Genomic DNA, 18,615 nt, shown 5'->3' with positions numbered 1-18,615 from the left:
GGATTTGTTTTATAATGTCTTGAATTCTCATAAAGTCACTAGTTTCCAGCTGCGCTATTCTAATTTTTAAGGAAGTATTTTCTTCAGTAACCTTTTGGACTTCCTTTTCCATTTGGCCAATTTTGCTTTTTTTTAAAGAGAGGGTGGAACCAAGATGGCGGAGTGAAAGCAGTGACTTGCTTGCACTCTCCCCCAAACCCCTCAAAATACCCATAAAAAATGCCTCTAAACAAATTCTAAAGCAACAGAACCCACAAAAAAACAAAGTGAAACAAATTTTCAGCCCAAGACAACCTGGGTGATTGATCAGAAAGGCATATTACGACAGGCTGGGGGAGGAGCACAGTTTGGCATGGGTGTACAGGCCACAGCGAAACTGGAGCAGGCCTCAGAGGACTGAATTGCGGGCAGCTGTGGTGGTTTCCCAACTCTTCAATCCACAAATGCCAAAGACAACTTAGAAGGTCAGTGGGAAAGGTCTGTTTCTGAGGTGCTGAGAGAGGAGACAGGGGTCTCAGCTCTAGTTCCCCGAGACCATGGCCCTGGAGGAGCAGCTGCCTCCTGAACTTCCTGCCCACAGATTGCAGGGGAATCCAGTGGCTGATCAGAGAGAGATTGCAGGGATCTCTTGCTTTGCCTGTGCTTGGATCTGGGTCACAGTTCTGGGCGGCGGTCCTGGGGTGAGGAGAAGCGCTGGCATGGTGGAGCTTGTAGTGTTTGTGGATAGGAAACCCTCCCCACAGTTGCAGGAGAGAAAGGAGTACTTGTGCTCACTAATAGACCAGAGCACGGGCCAGGAAAGGAGTTAACACCTCGCTCCTTATCATACCACCTTGAAAGAACTTAAAAGTTATAGGTCCCTACAAGTATCTCTGAAAACAGCTGTAAAACTCCCGAAGCTTGGGACAGTACATTCTCCACATTGGAAGCAGACTCTTAACAAAGAGTTTAAAACTCAAGTAATTGGCCAGGATCATGGGCAAGCAGAGCAAAAAGAGTCAGACTATATTATCTTACTTTGGTGACAAAGAAGATCAAAATATACAACCGAAAGAAGACAACAAAGTCAAAGCTCCTGCATCCAAAGCCTCCAAGAAAAATATGAATCAGTCCCAGGCCTTGGAAGAGCTCAAAAAGGATTTTGAGAAGCAAGTAAGAGAAGCAGAAGGAAAACTGGGAAGAGAAATGAGAGTGATGCAAGAAAATCATGAAAAACAAGTGAACAGCTTGCTAAAGGAGACCCAAAAAATACTGAAGAAAATAACACCTTAAAAAATAGCCTAACCCAAATGGCAAAAGAGGTCCAAAAAGCCAATGAGGAGAAGAATGCCCTAAAAAGCCATGCCTCTTTTGTGTGGACATAATACAAAGAGTTCCATAAGTCCTAGGGCCATTTCAAGCTCTTAAAACTCAAGCTATTGAAGTTTAAAATCGCACTAAGATTTTTGGGACATCCTGTATATGTTTGTTTATATGCATGTGTATATTAATACGTACACGTGTGTGTATGCATATACATATGCATATATACACACATGTTGTGCTTTCCTCACAACAACCCTTTGAGGCAGGTACTATCCCTATTATTAAAATTCCTATTATAAACATTACTATTCCTATTATACAGCTGAAAATATTTTGAGAAATAAAAGTAAAATGACTTATGGACTTGAACCCAAGTCTTTTGACTCACATTCCAGTATTCTTTATCTTTTTTTAATCTTTTTTTCCCATTTACTGTGAACTTAATCCCCAACAACAACATAAACATTTCAGTGTACAAAAAAGAACACAAAAGAGGATTGTACAAGAAACTTGGCTTTTTTAAATGTGCAGTTTATTTAGAGATACATATATATGTGCATATGTACACACATGTACATACCGCTGTATGTAACTATACACACGTATGTATACATGTACATATACATACAAATATATGCACACGTATATCCATAAATTAACAAATTCATGACATAATTGTTCTATTTATGTTGCCTTCACTCCATTAGGCAGTTTCTGCTTTTGTTCTCATAGTCTGAGAAATTGCTTTCCATACCTGCAAGTTCCTGAGTCTTAAAAAAAAAAAGATGACCTTGAAAACCAAATGCAGTAGAGTTTGGGGGGTCTTTTGAAGGTAAAGTTGATAACGAGTTGCTGTGTGCTCCCTATATGTGCCTCAGTGCCAGTGAAAACCAGACGAACATTTCCACAGACAAGACCCAGCACCCATAAATATTCAGACCTCTGCTGGGAAATCTGCCTGCCTTATCATTCAGAAGAAGGCTGGCCTGAAATATTGCTCCTGACATACATTTTTGAATTCCTTTAAGTCAAATGTCTACTTAGACATACACAAAGTGATTGCCAGAGATGAGGATAAAGTACGTCTTCCCTCATGCATGAGCCAGCAGTGACAGAGATTTGAGAAGGATAGATAGATGGCTGTCCAGACAGTGCTTGGCACCTACAACAGTTAATGAAAGGGCCAGTTTGGTATTTGTGGCAGTGGGCTCTGATGCATGAGGGAAATTTGTAGCCCTTAATCTAGCATATGGGGTCATTGCACAGGGTAAACTGATGGACTCGACTCAAGCATGGGCACTTTCCATAATAGCGTGAGGCTCACAGAAGCCAGAGAAAGGAACGTCAGGTGTCAAGAAAGCAGAGCTGCTAGTGAACAGGACTTGGAAACATCAAAGGGAATCAAATTAAAAAAATTAAAAGATGGCAGGCATACCTTTTCTCTATGCATTCACCAAGGCAAGGTGATCTTTTCCAACTTATCCATACTGAGCCTGTATCTCTGTGGGAATTTGGGTACTCTCTCATTAATCCTTTTTCCAGGGAGGTCACTGAAGGGCTGACACCCACCTGGTGCAGGCAGAAGGACGAGAGTTGCCCAAGTGAGAGAACACCCTGTTAGCAGGGCAGATGGACTTTTTTTTTTTTATTGATTTTTGTTTGTTTTGCTAGGCAATCAGGTTAAGCGACTTGCCCAGAGTCACACAGCTAGTAAGTGTCAAGTGTCTGAGGCTGAATTTGAGCTCAGATTCTCTATCCACTGTGCCACCTAGCTGCCCCATGCAGGTGGACTTCTGAGCTGGACAAGCAGGCACTGCCACTCATGGAGTCAGTTCACCAGTTATGACCTCTGAACCACTGCAAACCAGTGAAGGCTTTTCTTCATGGTTGGACCAGTCCCCAGTGAAAGCAGTGACCTGGAGTTAAAAGTCACTAACCCCATTACTGATCCCCTGCATAATCTCCTTCCCCAAATTACTTCCAATGTAGTTAACCTACAACAGCTGTTTTCCTCAACTATATAATAGTTCTAGGACTGCCAGCATTTCTACTCTGAAGTCATATTTTTCAGGCTAATAGCTCAGCTGTAAAAATGTCCTCTGAACTGAAACTTGGTAGAGAAGGCAATTTCCCAGTGCTCTTTTGGATTGCCTCTGGATATGTAAAATCAGAAAATCAGCTCTCGTCCGTTTTTTTTTCTATAAATGTCACATGTACTTTTAAGAAATGCCATGAGTGACATGATTAGTCCAGTTTGCTGGAAGTATTTCTTCCCTCTTCTTCCTAACTTGCTATAAGATTAACTATTTGGTGGGCAGATGCTTGAGTTTTCCTCTGAGTCTCTTTAAAAGTTTGAAAGGCAGTGAAATGTTATAGTGTAATTAGTCTGGTCATATGGTAAACATCATTTCAACCTTCCTTTCCATTGCAATCTCTTCCAACCTGATTTTGGAACTGTACAATACAGCTGCGTCAGAAAGCCATATGTCACTGGGTCAAGGCATGAGGGAGTTGTCCTTGGGTTGGAACAGAGTTTTCTTCCACGCAGATGGCCAGAGTCCCTCACCCTGCACCACATCAACGTTTATGGAGCACATGGCTGTGGGTGGCAAGTACCCGGGCCGAGAACTGCTCAATGGTTAAGTAGTTAGAAGAGGAGGCTGATGAATATAAGTTCCCCAGATGTCCCTGGCTTTCCCCATAAGAATTGGCTTCCTTCAGTGCAGAGGTGCCATTTCCATTGGCTCATTCTTGGGGGGAGGGGGAGGAGGTGTCGAGGGGAAAGTTATATCATAAACTAATGTATTCAATGAAAATGTATTTAATAATTTTAATATTGATCGTCCCCCCAAAAAAAATATAATCAAGAAATTCATTAACTTATTAACAAATTTGACTAAATTTAACCAAACTTTGGGGTACCAGATCTACACATTCCAAATTACTCCCAATAGTTACATATTGTGATTCTGAAAAAGCTTGTTTTAACATCAAAAGTTTCAACTTTGTATACATTTCTGTAGTCATGTATCTCTTAACATCTGTTTCTCTCTGGCTCTCTTTATCTCTCTTTCTGTCCGTATCTGTTTCTGCATCTCTGTTTTTCTCTCTGTCTCTGTATCTGTCTGTCTACCTCTCTCTCCTTCCATCCCTTCTTTTGTCTCTCCCTCTCTGACTCTCCCTCCCTGGAATTCAGCAATCCATGTGTCCTCATGTCAAATAAGCCCAACCCGGCCCAAGATGTCATCATTCTCTCCCAAAAGCAAGTATAATACATCAAAAATGTGTACCTGCATTTTTACCTAATCTAGGGGGAGAATTTCAATGTAGCGCACACACATTAGAGTCTAGGCCATCAGAGGTAACCAGAGATCCTTGACCAATAACCAAAGCCCTTATTCACAGCTGGATAAACAATCTGTAATTAGGGATCTTTTTAAGGTTCCACAATGTTCTTTCAAAAGTTAGTTTAGTTTCCATTTCTTTTTCTAAAACTCCAAATCCCCTCAGTTAATGGTAACCAAATAAAAAAAAAACAGCCTACAGCTAAGGATACATTTAATTTTAGATGCTGAAGAAAAGGATTAATATGATTCTAACTTTTATTATAGTTGTAATAGCTAATTATTCCAGGAGATGAAACACTTTCTATAACTTCTAAATCCAGCCCAAGGTCATGTAGACATCAGTGCACACTGACACTGAAACTCTATCACCCAATGGTCAAGGATTGTACCAACTCAGATGCTTAAAATTAACTCATCCACTGTCTCAATTCTACCTAAACTCATCTATCCCCAAAAAGTATGAGGGAGAAAATGCAGGAGAATGAGCAATATTTCTACTAACAAGGTTCACGTTTGTTTTCAAAACAAGACGGAAATTGGAACTTCTGAAGTCTTTTCATGCACTTTGAGACTCACAGGACAAATCTGCCTTATTTGCCAGCTTTGGACAATGACTTTGGCTGCTATGCTTTAAAATATTTGGCTTAGGTTTTGAAGGAAATTGCAGCAGAGAAGGTAAGACAGCTGGCTTTCATTCTAGAAAGGGAGCATAAGGTGGTCTTCTACTTTGTGTAATATTTTTCTTTGTATGGATTTGATTTCTCGTTTTGCATAAATTCACGTTATATGTGTCCATCGACTTAGTGATTTGCATAGAACTTCTCTACTAACATTTTTAGAGTATGTTTGATGCCAAATGAATTCCACCAGCTTTTGGTAAAGAATTTCTATGTTTGGGTTTTTATTGGAGTACATCAGAGCCAATGGAGCATCTGTGGTTTTAAAATTGAACTGGAACTCAGAAGATTAGACATTCCCCCAAATTTTATGTGATGTTATTTCAATTTTGCTTCAAAATCCCAAAATAACTTTCTTTAGGCTACTATACTTTCCTTTGGGATCCAAAGAAAGTCCAAGGAAGTCAGGATCATGGGAAAATGTTAACTGTGCAAGGAGGAGGCACCCCAAAACTATTCTTTTCAACATGTAATATATTTTCTGTACCTCTCTATAGTTAACCCCTTCCTTCGGTGGTATGCACATTGAGGACAGGAACTGTGCTTTATTTAAATTCCTATTGTATCTCCCCCTCACTACCACTAGCCCCTAGCTCTGGGTTCTCTGCACAGTAGACTTCATTCACTTCTATGTGAATGTAAGGTTCTATGTAAAGTACAAGTAATAAGAGTTAGGTCCATGTTCAGTTTCATTTGTTGTTGTCATTGTTGTTTACTTGTTTTTGATTTTTTTAGGTTTGTTTTTTCATTGTTGTTTTTTTGAGCAAGTCACTTTATGTCAGGAACTCCCTAGAATTTATCTACTAAGCTTTGTTGAGGAAGATATTCCCCAACCTAATCCATCATAGCCTGGGGAAACAAAGGCGAAATTGGAATAGTCCTTATCCTCAAATTGATTACATTCCATTGGGGGAATAGGGAGGAGAAAATGTGTACATAATAAAGAAATGCAGAACAATTGGAGAACGGAGAAAGTGCTGAATCCTGGGGGGAATCAGGAAAGATTCCTCTTTGGGCAAGGTAATTGAGTTGAGGTTTGAAGGAAAGGAAGGATTGCAAGAGGCAGAAATCAGAGGAAAAGTGTGTACCAAGTATGAAAGACAGGCTCTGCAAAGGCGTGGAGAGTGAAGATGGTTTGGGGATCAGCTGATTTGCTTAGAAAATCAGACAATTCACCAAGTTAATGATGATTGAAAGTTGCCATTCAGAATTTTTGTGGCATGCCAATTGCTACTGAAATGTTTTCAGTATTGCCTGGGTTGCCCTGTTCTTGGCCAATGGAGGGCCACCATCAGAGCATTCACAGTTTCCCTGTCTTATTGACTGCCAATGTGGAAAAATCTTCCGGGTTATTTCCAGAAAGACTTGATAATACTTATGGAAGGGCCCCGCTGCTAGATTTGGAGCACGTAGAGACGTTCTGCTGGCCAAGCCGTGCTAACCAAGTGGGGAAGAAATTGATTTTTGATTGGCTGCTGAGCCAGAACTGGGGTACATTTGAAATTCACTGATCAGCCAAAGTAAATCTCTTTTTCTCTTTCTTTGGTTCTCCTTTCAATCCCTCCCCAATCTCAAACCATATGATCTTTCCTAACCCTTGGAGTTAAGGAAGGAAAAAAAAACTCTCCAAATCCCAGAAGTCTATGCAGGTCTAGGCCATTCTTACTCCCTATAGGGCAGATGGTCCATTTGGATTTAAACTGAATTCTGAAAGTGTTAAACATATAGGAGTATCCTCTCACAATGGGGATCATTGATATTCCCTAACAATATAGGAACTGGTGGAGGAGCAGAAGTTTTTTTTGTTGGCACTAGTACCAAAAAATTCCAAGGTTTTGAAATCCTCTTTCCTCATATTCCTCTTGTTGCTTTTTCAGTCAAGATGAAATATTGCTCATCAGAGTTCTGGCAGTTTTATAAAAAAGTTGTTCCAGTTAATGATCTAGAAAATTCAGACCATTAAATATTTTGACCTGAGATATCCAAATGAAGTAAAAGTTTCCTGTGTATTTCCTCTTTAATTATATAACTAATTGCCTAACTTCTGTCTTTCGGATACAGCCAAAACCACAATCTCAGATACACATTTCACCAGACTGCTAATAACAGGAGAATTACAAATATAAAGTCCTGTGATTGATTGCAGATCTATGTTCCATGGATACTAGCCTCACCCCACTCTGAGAAAGGCTCACATCCACATTAGCTAGTAGTGAAAATGATTTTTTTTTTGCCTTTGCACCTCTCAAAGACTACATACCATGATGTAGTTCCAAGGTGGGGTACCCATACTAAGGAAATTGTGACAATTAAAAAATTACAAGAGACATAGTTTTGGGTAATTTAATCATTTTATTAATAAGGCCAGCACATTTATTTAAAAAAAGGATGGTCATTTGACTATTGCTCTTAGACCAAAGACCTCTCACAGCAGTAGGCTCACAGTTTATATGCCCTTTGAAGAGTAGGTATTCCTAAGGGGTATCAATCAACTCTGCTTGGTTAACACAATGGAAGGTGATCGATATTAAAATGAGGGTCTTGGGTTATATGAGTCAGATCACCCAAATCTGGTCAAAGAGACATCAATTTCCATATTGAACTGTCTGACAAAAGGGAGAATCAGCACTTTCCAGGCATCTCTGAGCAAACACAATGAGCAGGAATATACCCATTAGCCCAAACTTAGAATTTCTTTTACTGTCTTATTAGGCCTTGGCCTGGATAAATCTTTAAGAGAGAGTTCCCATGCTGGTTGGTTTCTGGATGAGGAAGTAGATAAGGGGAAAAATCATGGTCCCAATACAATGATTAGTTACTAAATACAAGAGAGAAATAAACATTTCTCACAAAATCTTAGATTTTTAGAAATACTAAAATGCAGATCAGTTATATAAGGCAGTTTCTCTATCAGGATTAGACAGGTATGAACTTTTGGTTATTTCTATTAACAAATAAAGGCAGGACCTCTCAACAATAGTTTTTTTAAAAAAGTAATAGTGAGATTCTTTCTCAAAAGTCACAGTCTGCTCAAGAGATTACAGTCCCTTGAGCACAAATTAAGACCTAGAGGAGATATTAGAGATAATCTAGTCAATCCCTTCCCCCCTCCATTTTATAGATGAGGAAATGAAGGCTCTTGAGTGTTCAAATGGTTTGACCAAAGTCATTGTCACCTCAGTATAAGCAGGAAACCAGGATTTTGAATCTACATTCTCTTACTCTGAATCCAGCTTTTTCCACCCAATTAGTTACCTCTAATATTTATTACATGGGTAGATGTAATCACACTCTTCCGCAATAAAAATCATTTAGTCAATAAGTATTTTTTTTAAGTCCAGGTAGTATATTAAGGGTACAAAGACATAAGTTACAATTGTCTTGCTCTCAAAAAGCTTATACTCCAGAACAATATATTAATGCAAGAGATCCCTTTTTATTGTAGTCTGTATTGAGGAACTAACATTGTATTTCATTATGATAGGATGCAGTCCTGGTAAGAAAGGAGCTATGATAATATTGCCAGGATATCATTGACTTTGATTTTTCATTCTAGTTTCTTTTGAGAAAATATACTACAGATCAAGTCTCTGAATTGAAAATGTGTTCCAAGTATTGGCAGAAGCCTAATAACTCTGGGGTCTTCTGGCCATGAATCAAAGAAGTCTGCTCTCTCTATATAATGATCTTTGGAGATTTTGCCCAAAGTAGGTTAAAATTGTTTTCATCAAAAGTGGGGCAGCCCTCTCTGCAGTCTATCTTTGGGGCTTCCCTAATTCAGTTCTACAGAGATGGTGATGACCAGACGTCCTTCATCCTTCAGTAAGCCCCTGGGCTCGTTTGCACAGTTACGGCATGTTAGGCTGTGAGTCTTTGCAGTTTCAAACTAAGCAAACCCAGACATCTGGAGATGCTAAACTTAAAAATCTATTTCTTTTTGACTTGCCATTTACCAAGTAAGCTCTGTCAGGGATCACATTCTATATTTTTCAAATAAACCCAATCACCCTTAATGTGATGGCAACATCTGAAACTAAATGTCCTGTTTTCGGCAAGTCCAACTCTTTGGGCAGGAATGGCTTTGACAGCATGCCTTTAGAAATATAATTATGGTTGGGGGACCTGGTATTGCCCTAACCACCAGATGGCATTTCCTTAATTAAGTTTATTTTTCTCCCTTTGAGATTTCTACAAAGATTGTGTAAACTTTGGTGAATTAAAGAATAGGCAAATATTAGGACGATTTTCCTCATTACTCTAGTTATTAGCATTTTTCCCTCCTCAAATTGTGTCAGGTTTTTAAATCCATTTAAATTTTGTAGATACACATGCATGCACAGTAGAATATAAACTCCTTTTAGGCAAGGACTTCCTGATTTCCTTTCATTTTTGTCTTTTTGCCCCCAACACCTGGCAGGTAGTAGGTACTAAGTAAGTTTTTGCTGAACTGAGATGAATTGAATCATTTTTGTCCTAGGTGATTGTACCCTTCAGTCCCTCTGGGGTAGGAGGAGGGTCGGCTCTAACAACTTATGGCCAAGAAGGCGTATTTATTTCCCCAGGGTTTCATTTCCAAAATACTTAAGATTCTACAAATCCCTTATTCCTTGAGACTATTGAGGGAATTTAAGTTCTCACTAATCTATGGGTACTCCCTAACCTCATTCCCTGAACCAGTCTATGAAATGTGAGTAGCTGAATATGTTTTCCCCAAAGATCTCTTATTTTATTATTCATTATTTGCGATAAATGGTTCTGCTGGCAGAGGGAGTGTGTTTTCCAAATTGTTTCTACTCTGGGCCTGGTGTTGTTATTTACAATACCAAATTATGACAAATCCCTTCCCACTCTTCTCCTTTGATTGTCAGGTTTCTGGTATGTGCACAGAAGCAGCCATCAGCCTGTCGCATCTGTAATCAAACCAAGTCCCCAACTGTCACTTTTGCAGTATATTCTCTGAGAACCAAATCAACTCATCCTGTCCTTGGGAGCCTCCCAAATTAATTTTGATTTCAGGCAGTTGGTCCTTTCTTTTTAGCCAGCTGGGCTTTGATTGATTAGCCCTATAGACGTACTGGGTGACATTGACATGCATGTGTGGTTTTTGTGTATGGTATCTCACCAGCAAATGCTAAGCTCGTCTATCAGTGATTTCAATATGGAATGAGGTGACCTCTGAAGCAAAGGAGGAAATGGGGATGTCTTTGATAAAAACAAAAGAGAGAGTAAGAGGAAGGGAAGAAAGAAGGAGGGAAGAGGAAAGGGAGTGGGAAAAAGGGGTGGGGGAGTTAGTGTTCTTACCCAACACAGTTTTTGGCTTTCTCTCTGAATAGTGTCCTTTTCTGCTGCCAGATCAGCCTGATTAGATTTGTGTATCTTCGTGGGTTTTATAACTGAAATGTATTTGAGAGTCTCCAGAGGCATGTATTCCAAGAATAACGCCCAAGTCCCAAGTTCAAGAACAAGCCTGAAATCTCAGGCCAACTGGGGATTAGAATGTTGCAAAAATGCCTTCTTTGATGGGGAGGCGGCGTTTAAGGGGAGGACTGATTACCGGCAGGTTTCCTAACGTGAGGTTGCACTGCATCTGGTGCCCAATCAAGATGATGCTGAATTCTTCCCATAACAGTCACTTTGCAAAATGTTTACTTCTAGCTTAAGGAGGACAGAGGCTTGGGGGGAAAGCCAGTGGCTGTACACATTTTATGCAGTACTTTGCAAAAGGATGGAAACTGAGTAAGAAATGGGTCCCTTTAGAATGGGAACCAAAATTGTGCCACAAGACCCTCATGTCTTAGTTTCCAAATCATCATGGAAAAGGATGCTTAAAGAATTCCTCACTTCATCCTGTTTTTGATCATCGTGCTTGAGGCTGGAGATGCAGCACGGTCCAGTGTAAATCAGACTAGATGACCTGGGCTCAAAAATCAGGCTCTACCATTTCCTAGCTGTGTCATCTCTGTGATTCCACCCCCAGTGCCCCCCACCCCAGTTTTCTTAGCTGTAAAATGCAGTGTTAACCTAGAAGACCTTGGAGCTTCCTTCAGGCTCTGAGTCTATGGACCTGTTTAAGCTGTCATTCATTCTTTCTAACTCAAGATGTGGATGCCTATCATCTTTGACACAGAAAATTTGATTTCTTTTTATAATATTCCTCAAATCAGGGTCTAGAAAATAATTTTTTTTTCAAAATTCCCCTTCTCTTTATAGAGGTGATGGAATGATGAGTGTGGGATATTGAATACACTATCAAAAACAATAGGTTGGTTTTGCTAATCGATTTTTTTCTCTTTCTTTTTAATATTCCAAGGGATGACTGGTTGAGTAAGGGAAGGGGCATGGATGCATTAGACAATGATATCAACACAGAAGATATCAATAAAATCCATATCTTTTTAAAAATCTGTTTTCTAAACATCTGTCTCAGAATGTTGCCCTCTTCAATCGATCATAGGGCCGTAGAGCTAGAAAGGACCTCAGAGGCCTTCTAATACAATCCCATGCATCCTTTTATAGGTAGGAAACTGAGACCTGCAAAGGTTAGGTGTCTTGTCCAAGGTCACAAAGCTAGTAAATGTTAGAGGCAAGAGTTTGAACCCAGATTTTACTAACTCCAAGTCCAAGATTCTATCCACTGAGCCATTCTACTTCCATCAACAAGTTATTTATTGGTGTCTACTACATTCCAAACACTGAATTAGAAACTTGGTTTATGATGACAACAGTAGAGTAATTCCTATTTCTTGTGTGAAGAAGCTGTTAAAGAAAAGGGGTGGAGGGGAAAAGATAATTTTTTAAAAAGTTAATTCAATGTAAATAAATTCAACGTGGAAATGCAACTCAAGTCAGCAACAATTGTCAATATAAATAATAAGCTCTCAAAGATAAATGATAGAGCAGAGGAACTTCAGGACATGTGGCAGGGGGATCGGGAATCTGGGCTCTGGGGCCGAGAAGCGCTGGAACTGGGAGCATATAGAGCAGAATGCAGACCACGGGGACTCTCCTCATTTCTCCAGCCCTGACCCATTGCTGTACCAGGGGTCTGGTCAGGCCTGTATCTGCATCTGTCCTGAATAGGTCAGAGATCCGTTTGGAACAGCCCACTTCTAGCAGCAGCCCACTCCAGCTGGCCCGTCAGGAGTTCCAGACCAGTGCTATTTCCTGGGACATCGACACAGCTGCCAAGCTCACTGGGGCTGAGGCCACCATGGTTGGGGTGGCTGGCTCAGGGGCAGGTATCAGGACAGTGTTTGGCAGTTTAATCATCATCCATGCCAGGAACCCGTCCCTCAAGCAGCAGCTCTTCTCCTATGCCATCCTAGGCTTTGTCCTGTCTGAAGCTGTGGGGCTCTTCTGTTTGATGGTAGCCTTCCTCATCCTCTTCACCATGTGAGGCCTCTATGGAGGGTCTCCTGCCTCCATCCTGCTGCTATGACTCCAAGTCCAACCCCCTTACTGGAGTGTGCCAAGCTTTAACATTAAACACCATGTTTCTCTTAAAAAAAAACATAAATGACATATTTCTTCTCTCAGTGATCTCTCCTTTGATGATATCCTGGGAATTTACTTTGTAGAGAATTTAGTTTAGGTGCTCTGTCCTGCTCCTTCCCAACCTGTCTGACCATACCTTCTCAGTCTCCTTTACTGGATCTTCATCTAGGTCAAAGCTTCTAACCATGGCTGTTCTGCAAAAATTGTCCTGGGCCTTCTTGTCTTCCTCCTCCATGCTACTTCGCCTGGTGATCTCATCAGCTCCTTGCATTTAATTATCTCTATGTAGCTGAATCTCAGATCTCTTTTTTCAGCACAAATCTTGCTTCTGACATACAATCCTTTATGTCCAACTGATTATTAGACATCTCAAACCTCTTTTCCTGTAGATAAGTCAAACTCAATATGGCCAAAATAGAGACATCATTATCTTTCTTCCCAAGCTCTCCTCTCTTCCTAATCTCCTTTCTTTTATTGTCAAGAGTGCCACCATCCTCCTGATTACCCAGGTCTCATATCATCTTAGCTTTCTTTCACATCCCATATCATATCAATTTCCAAGTCCTGTCGATTCTATCTTCATAATACAGTTCATAAAAAACCTCCATCTCTCATCTTATCCTGCCTCCACTTTGCCAGCCTTATTTCTACTTGTTAATAACCTTCTGGTTGCTCTCTCTACTTCAATACTGTCCTCACTCCAGTCCATCAACTATGAATTTGTTCTTCCTGAAGCACTGGTCTCACCGTGTTACTGCCTCTGTGAAACAAACTCCATTGGCTTCCTATTATCCCCAGGTTCAAGCTTAAAATCCTCTGTTTGACTTTTAAAGTCCTTCATAACCTGGCCCCTTCTTACCTTTCCAGTCTTTGTACTTCTGTACAGGTACATGTAATCTGATGACTTCTTTGCACAAGATGTTTCTTTTTCTGAGTGGAGGTCCATTTTCACTGGAGGTCTGACAGCCAGGAATTTCTCCTCCTTTTCTCTACTTCTTTACTTCCCTCATTTCCCCTCAGATAAAAATTCAACTTTTGCAAAAAGACTTTTCCAGTCCCCTTTAATGCTAGTGCCTTTTCTCTATGACTATCTCAAATTTTTCCCGTAAACAGTTTTTTTTTCTGTACAGAATTATTTATATATTTTGTCTCCTATTTGACTGTGCGCTTCTTGAGGACAGAGACTGTTTTGTTTTTTGCCTTTCTTTGTAGCCCCAGCACTTAGCACAATGCCTGGTGCATGGTAGGTGCTTAATAAATGCTTCTTTACCTAACCTCTTACATCATTTGTGTCCAAACAAAATGTATCAGTGTTGCTCCATTCCCAGATGGGCTTGGTGGCCCCTGAAGGACAGCCCTATGATGTATATTCTGCTTATGTGTAAGGTGATATGACTCTTTATTAGCTTAGAGAATGGTGACCCATGATGCTGCATAAAGAGAGAGAAAAGATTTCGGTTGGTTGACCATATATTTTGAGAGAGGACCTCATGAGAGGACCACCAACGGAGAGGCAAAGAGTAGACTTTTCAATGTTGGACTGGAGCTTGGAGTTACAGATATGTAGGGAAGCTGCCCCTCCCCCCCCATAGCACTTGACCTCTGGTGCCTGCAATCCTAGAGTCTGCTGAAGGCAAACTTCCCCCCGGAGAGACTATTTCTCTCTCCCTCTCCCTCTCTCTCTCTCTCTCTCTCTCTCTCTCTCTCTCTCTCTCTCTCTCTCTCTCTCTCTCTCTCTCTCCTCGGTTGATCTCATACTCTGTTGAAGAGCTCATTGATTCTTGTATATTCTTTGTTATAGTCTAATGTGCATAACTTGTCTTATTTGTTTGCTGTTTTCTTTGATAAAGAGGCTTACTATTTGTGTTGGTCTTTTGGACAGTGTTTGGTAGGAAGGGCCTAGGCTGAGGGATTCCTTATCATCTGCAACCAGGGAAGCATCTTTCATTCTGACCCCAGAGTAGAGGTGGGTACTTGAGGGGTGGCACATAAATATAATTCTACCTCAATACCCTTCCTAGATACTAAAAGAAATACGGCCCAGTATGGCTTCTGGGTTCTACCTGCCTAGCAATGACCCCAATTAAGTCACTAGAACTACCAAGACTTCCTACTCTCCCTAAAGATGGGCCAGATTCAAGATCTTATCTCTCCATGCCACCTATGAGCAATGTCACAGAGAGAAAGAGAGAGAGAGAGAGAGAGAGGGAGAGACACACACACACACACACAAGGAGAGAGAGAGAAAGAGAGAGAATGTATGTATATACAGTTAGTCAGTTATACATATATATCATACCCAAAGGAAATTTTTAAGGGAAAGACATTTAAAGAACTTAACTTGGAAAATTTTATATATACATATATACACACACATATGTGTGTATTTATATGTGTGTGTACATGTGTGGCTGTATGTGGGGGAGAGAGATGGAGATGATAAGAGAAAGAGAGAGATTGAAAGAAGGAGGAGAAGGAAGAAGGGAAAGAGGTAGAGAGAGAAAAGGAGGGAGGGAAAGAGAGAAGAGAGAGAGAGAGAGAGAGAGGGAGAGAGAGAGAGAGAGAGAGGAGAGAGAGAGAGAGAATTTGTACTTTTTTTAAGTAAAGAAAAGGCAGAGTGGGAAGCTGACTGTATCAGCCAAAGGAGGGGGCTTTGGTATGGAAAACATGGTGACAAACTACAGTCTTAAGCAAAAGCTTTTCAGGAGACATTTGCTTATGGTAATTGTTTTGTGTTTTGAGACTGCCACCCACACTCATCTGTCCTGGCTTATTCACTGCCAAATTGCTTATTGTGGTATGATAATAGGCCCATATTCTTTTGTGGAGGAGGAGGAGAATAAGTGGGAAAATAAGTTATTTATTGTATGACCATGTAGTAAGAAGTACATACATGAATAACACCAACACTTAGCAAGTTATGCACTTATGCCTCAATTTCTTCTTCACCTGTGAAATGTAGTGATTGCTCTAAATGCTCTCTAACATCCTTTTCTGACTATATCAATTTACAAATATATGAGTCTTTCACTTTCACTAAAGACTTTTAGCGCAACAATCAGATAATAAACATTTATTAAGCTGAGCTAGTGATCTGGATTGAGGAAAGTGGATTAAGACAATATATACATATGTAAGTACACACAACAGATAAGAGATGCTTTGAGGAGGAAGCTAGCAACTGAAGAATCAGGAAATAATTTATGTAGAAGCTGGTGCTTGAGCTGAGGCTGAAAGAAAACTATGGATTCTGAGAAGTAGCAGTGAGGATAGATTGCATTCTAGGTCTAGGGGATGAAGACCAGTACAAAATATTTCCAAGCTGGAAATGTTTCAGGGATTGACCAGAGAACAGATTGCATTTCTGTTGTCTAAGGACCAGCCTAGCTGAGTTCAGAAATGCTCATTACCAGAAGGGCAGCTGTGAGCGGATGGATTTTTCAATCACAGCAACCAAAAATAAAAAAAAAAAATCCAGGAAGGTTTGCACTGTGCATCAATGGGGTAAGGACCCTCACTGAAGAAATCACAGTTCTTTGTAGCCAGGTATTGACAGATGAATCCCTCAGTCTGGGAGTATTTATTGAGTGCCTTCCAAATGTGTGCTAGGTAGCCTGGGGAATTATCTGAAAGGTATGTGCTATGAATTGAGTGTCCAAAGCACTTGAATGAGGGTCAATTGACTTGCTGTAACATTTGTCTCACCCAAGTATCGAACAGGATCAAATAGAGTTCCATCTTTTTGTCTGCTCAGGTCAAAGGCATAGGAAGAAGTTTGATGAATGGGAGGGAGTGACCAGTAGACAACAGGGACTCTGCTGCCCAATTCTTTTTTTTATTTTATATTTTGCTTTTTACTTCTGTCCTTGAGCAAAGAAATCTCCTGAAGAACTAGGTTTATGTTAGCCTTCTTTTTTCAATGGGAGCTGACCTTGTGACTGTCAACAGCTAGTCAAGTTTAATCATGGGGAAAATGTCATAATTCAGGACCCTCATTCAATAGCAGGAAAGCTGAGATAATTGCCATCAGGGATCAAGTTTCTCAGATGCTGAAGGTTTGAAATGTCTAGGAAACCTATAGGGAATACATACAGTGTCTGTGAGTCAGTCCATTCCACAGAGTTCTGAAAATGTTAATGGCAAGCATCTTTCACCATATAGTTACACGCTCACCACAGACCCACGGGCATTATTTTGTCAGAAGCAATGAAGTCAGTGAAGCTACATAATTAGAATAGGCACAAAATGGCCTCATCAAAAATGGAAATAACTGATGCCTTTATTCTTCTTGTCTGTAGGATATACACACATTTGACATGACAGGCTTTTAGCTGATGTTGTTTGTATTTAAGAAACCCCATTTCTCCCTGTTTTTTGGAGCATGTTTTGAGACGGCAATGATGTGTGTTTGTAGGGTGCTGTGATAACACCAACAATGGACCATACTATGTCAATGCAGCCAGCAAGCATGATGGGCCCCCTGACGCAACAGATGAACCATCTTTCCTTGGGCACGACAGGAACGGTAAGCTCCTACCCTCCAATCCATGGTTGCTCTCATATTTTGACCCCAATAAGGCATAGACTGTTTTCTCTGGTAACAGCCCAACTCACTCTGTTCATACCATCCCATTTAGTGAAGCATCTCTCAAGATCCCAGTATGACATCATCAAACTCTTGGCATGATTCCATGTGTGTGCTTTTCTATATATGTGTGTGCATGAGCCCAAACTGAAAAAGGTAAACAGTCACCTTCATTTATGATCATTTCATATGTCAAGTTCCTGTTGCCAAAAGGAAAATGTGTGCTCTTAATAGAGGCAGGATCCTTTATCCTTTAGTGTTCACAGCTCTCTGCTCTTTCCCTGTGTTTGAGTTTCATGCCCCATCCCTTTTCAAACTACAGTCAATACATCATTTTCTTTTATTCACAAGTGAGGAAGCCAGGATGTGACAGGTGGATAGTACAATTTTCATTCCCTTTAAAAGTGTAAATCAATTTTCTAAAAAGTTGTTGAACATCATGGTATTAGAATTACTTACCTCTGTTCTTGACCATAGAGACATTGGGGATATTGAAAAGGGAGGGAAACTAATGTAGCTGATGTTTGCTTATTGAATCAAAGGGAATGTTTTCTGCCGGTAGAATTTCTTCCTAGTAAAAAAAAAATACGTAGTAAAATAACCTTCTATTTCAGCCTCAGTTTTATCTAGTTGCTTGAGTTATAAATAGCCCCATGAGCAAAGCCTTCAGTGAGCTAAGGTTTCCAATGTTTAGTTCCATGTCTAGTATATAGTAGACACTTAATAAATCCAGGTTGATTTGACTTGTATCAAAAAAAAAATACTGTTCTAGAAAGGAATCCTCCCTCCCCACAACCTCCAGAAAGTAGGGGCAGGAGATTTAATTTCTAGCAATACTTTTGGATATCCCAACACTTTGATGCATCCTTCATCTCAACATGGAGGTACAGGTGTGAAGGATGACTCCTAACAGTGTTTGTCACAAAACCCATGCAGGCCTCCCTATCCTTGGTAATTTTTGCCTATTTCCTCCCATAATTCAGAGGGTTGTAAATTTGAAGTTGGAAGGGTTTATTTCAAAGGAGAGGAAACTGAGGCCCAGGGAGTTTAAATGACTTTGTCCAAGATCAGACAACTAGTAAGTGGCAGTTCTGAGGTTCAAATCCAGGTCTTCTGACTCTGAATCCATCAGAATTTCCAATGGATCCAACTTCCTCATCCATAAAGAACTTGCCCACTGTGCTGGAGCTCTTTCTCTGGGATTTGT

General features: G+C 40.3%; 1 protein-coding gene and 1 pseudogene across 8 annotated transcripts in view; both read left to right on the top strand.

Moving 5' to 3' along the window:
* Positions 1 to 18,615, top strand: part of RBMS3 (RNA binding motif single stranded interacting protein 3) — a 1,402,476-nt gene that overhangs the window by 1,320,332 nt on the left and 63,529 nt on the right. For all 8 annotated transcript variants that reach the window (XM_078151263.1, XM_078151264.1, XM_078151268.1 and 5 more), the window contains one exon: positions 17,238 to 17,348. In XM_078151263.1, coding sequence (XP_078007389.1) covers positions 17,238 to 17,348 — 111 coding nt within the window. The remainder of the gene's footprint in view (positions 1 to 17,237; positions 17,349 to 18,615) is intronic.
* Positions 12,303 to 12,725, top strand: LOC110213091 (ATP synthase F(0) complex subunit C1, mitochondrial pseudogene; annotated as a pseudogene).

Source organism: Phascolarctos cinereus, unplaced genomic scaffold (genome assembly GCF_003287225.1).
Source record: "Phascolarctos cinereus isolate Bilbo 61053 unplaced genomic scaffold, phaCin_HiC Scaffold_1;HRSCAF=81, whole genome shotgun sequence".
Lineage (NCBI taxonomy): Eukaryota > Metazoa > Chordata > Mammalia > Diprotodontia > Phascolarctidae > Phascolarctos > Phascolarctos cinereus.
This window is presented reverse-complemented; position numbering and strand designations above follow the sequence as displayed.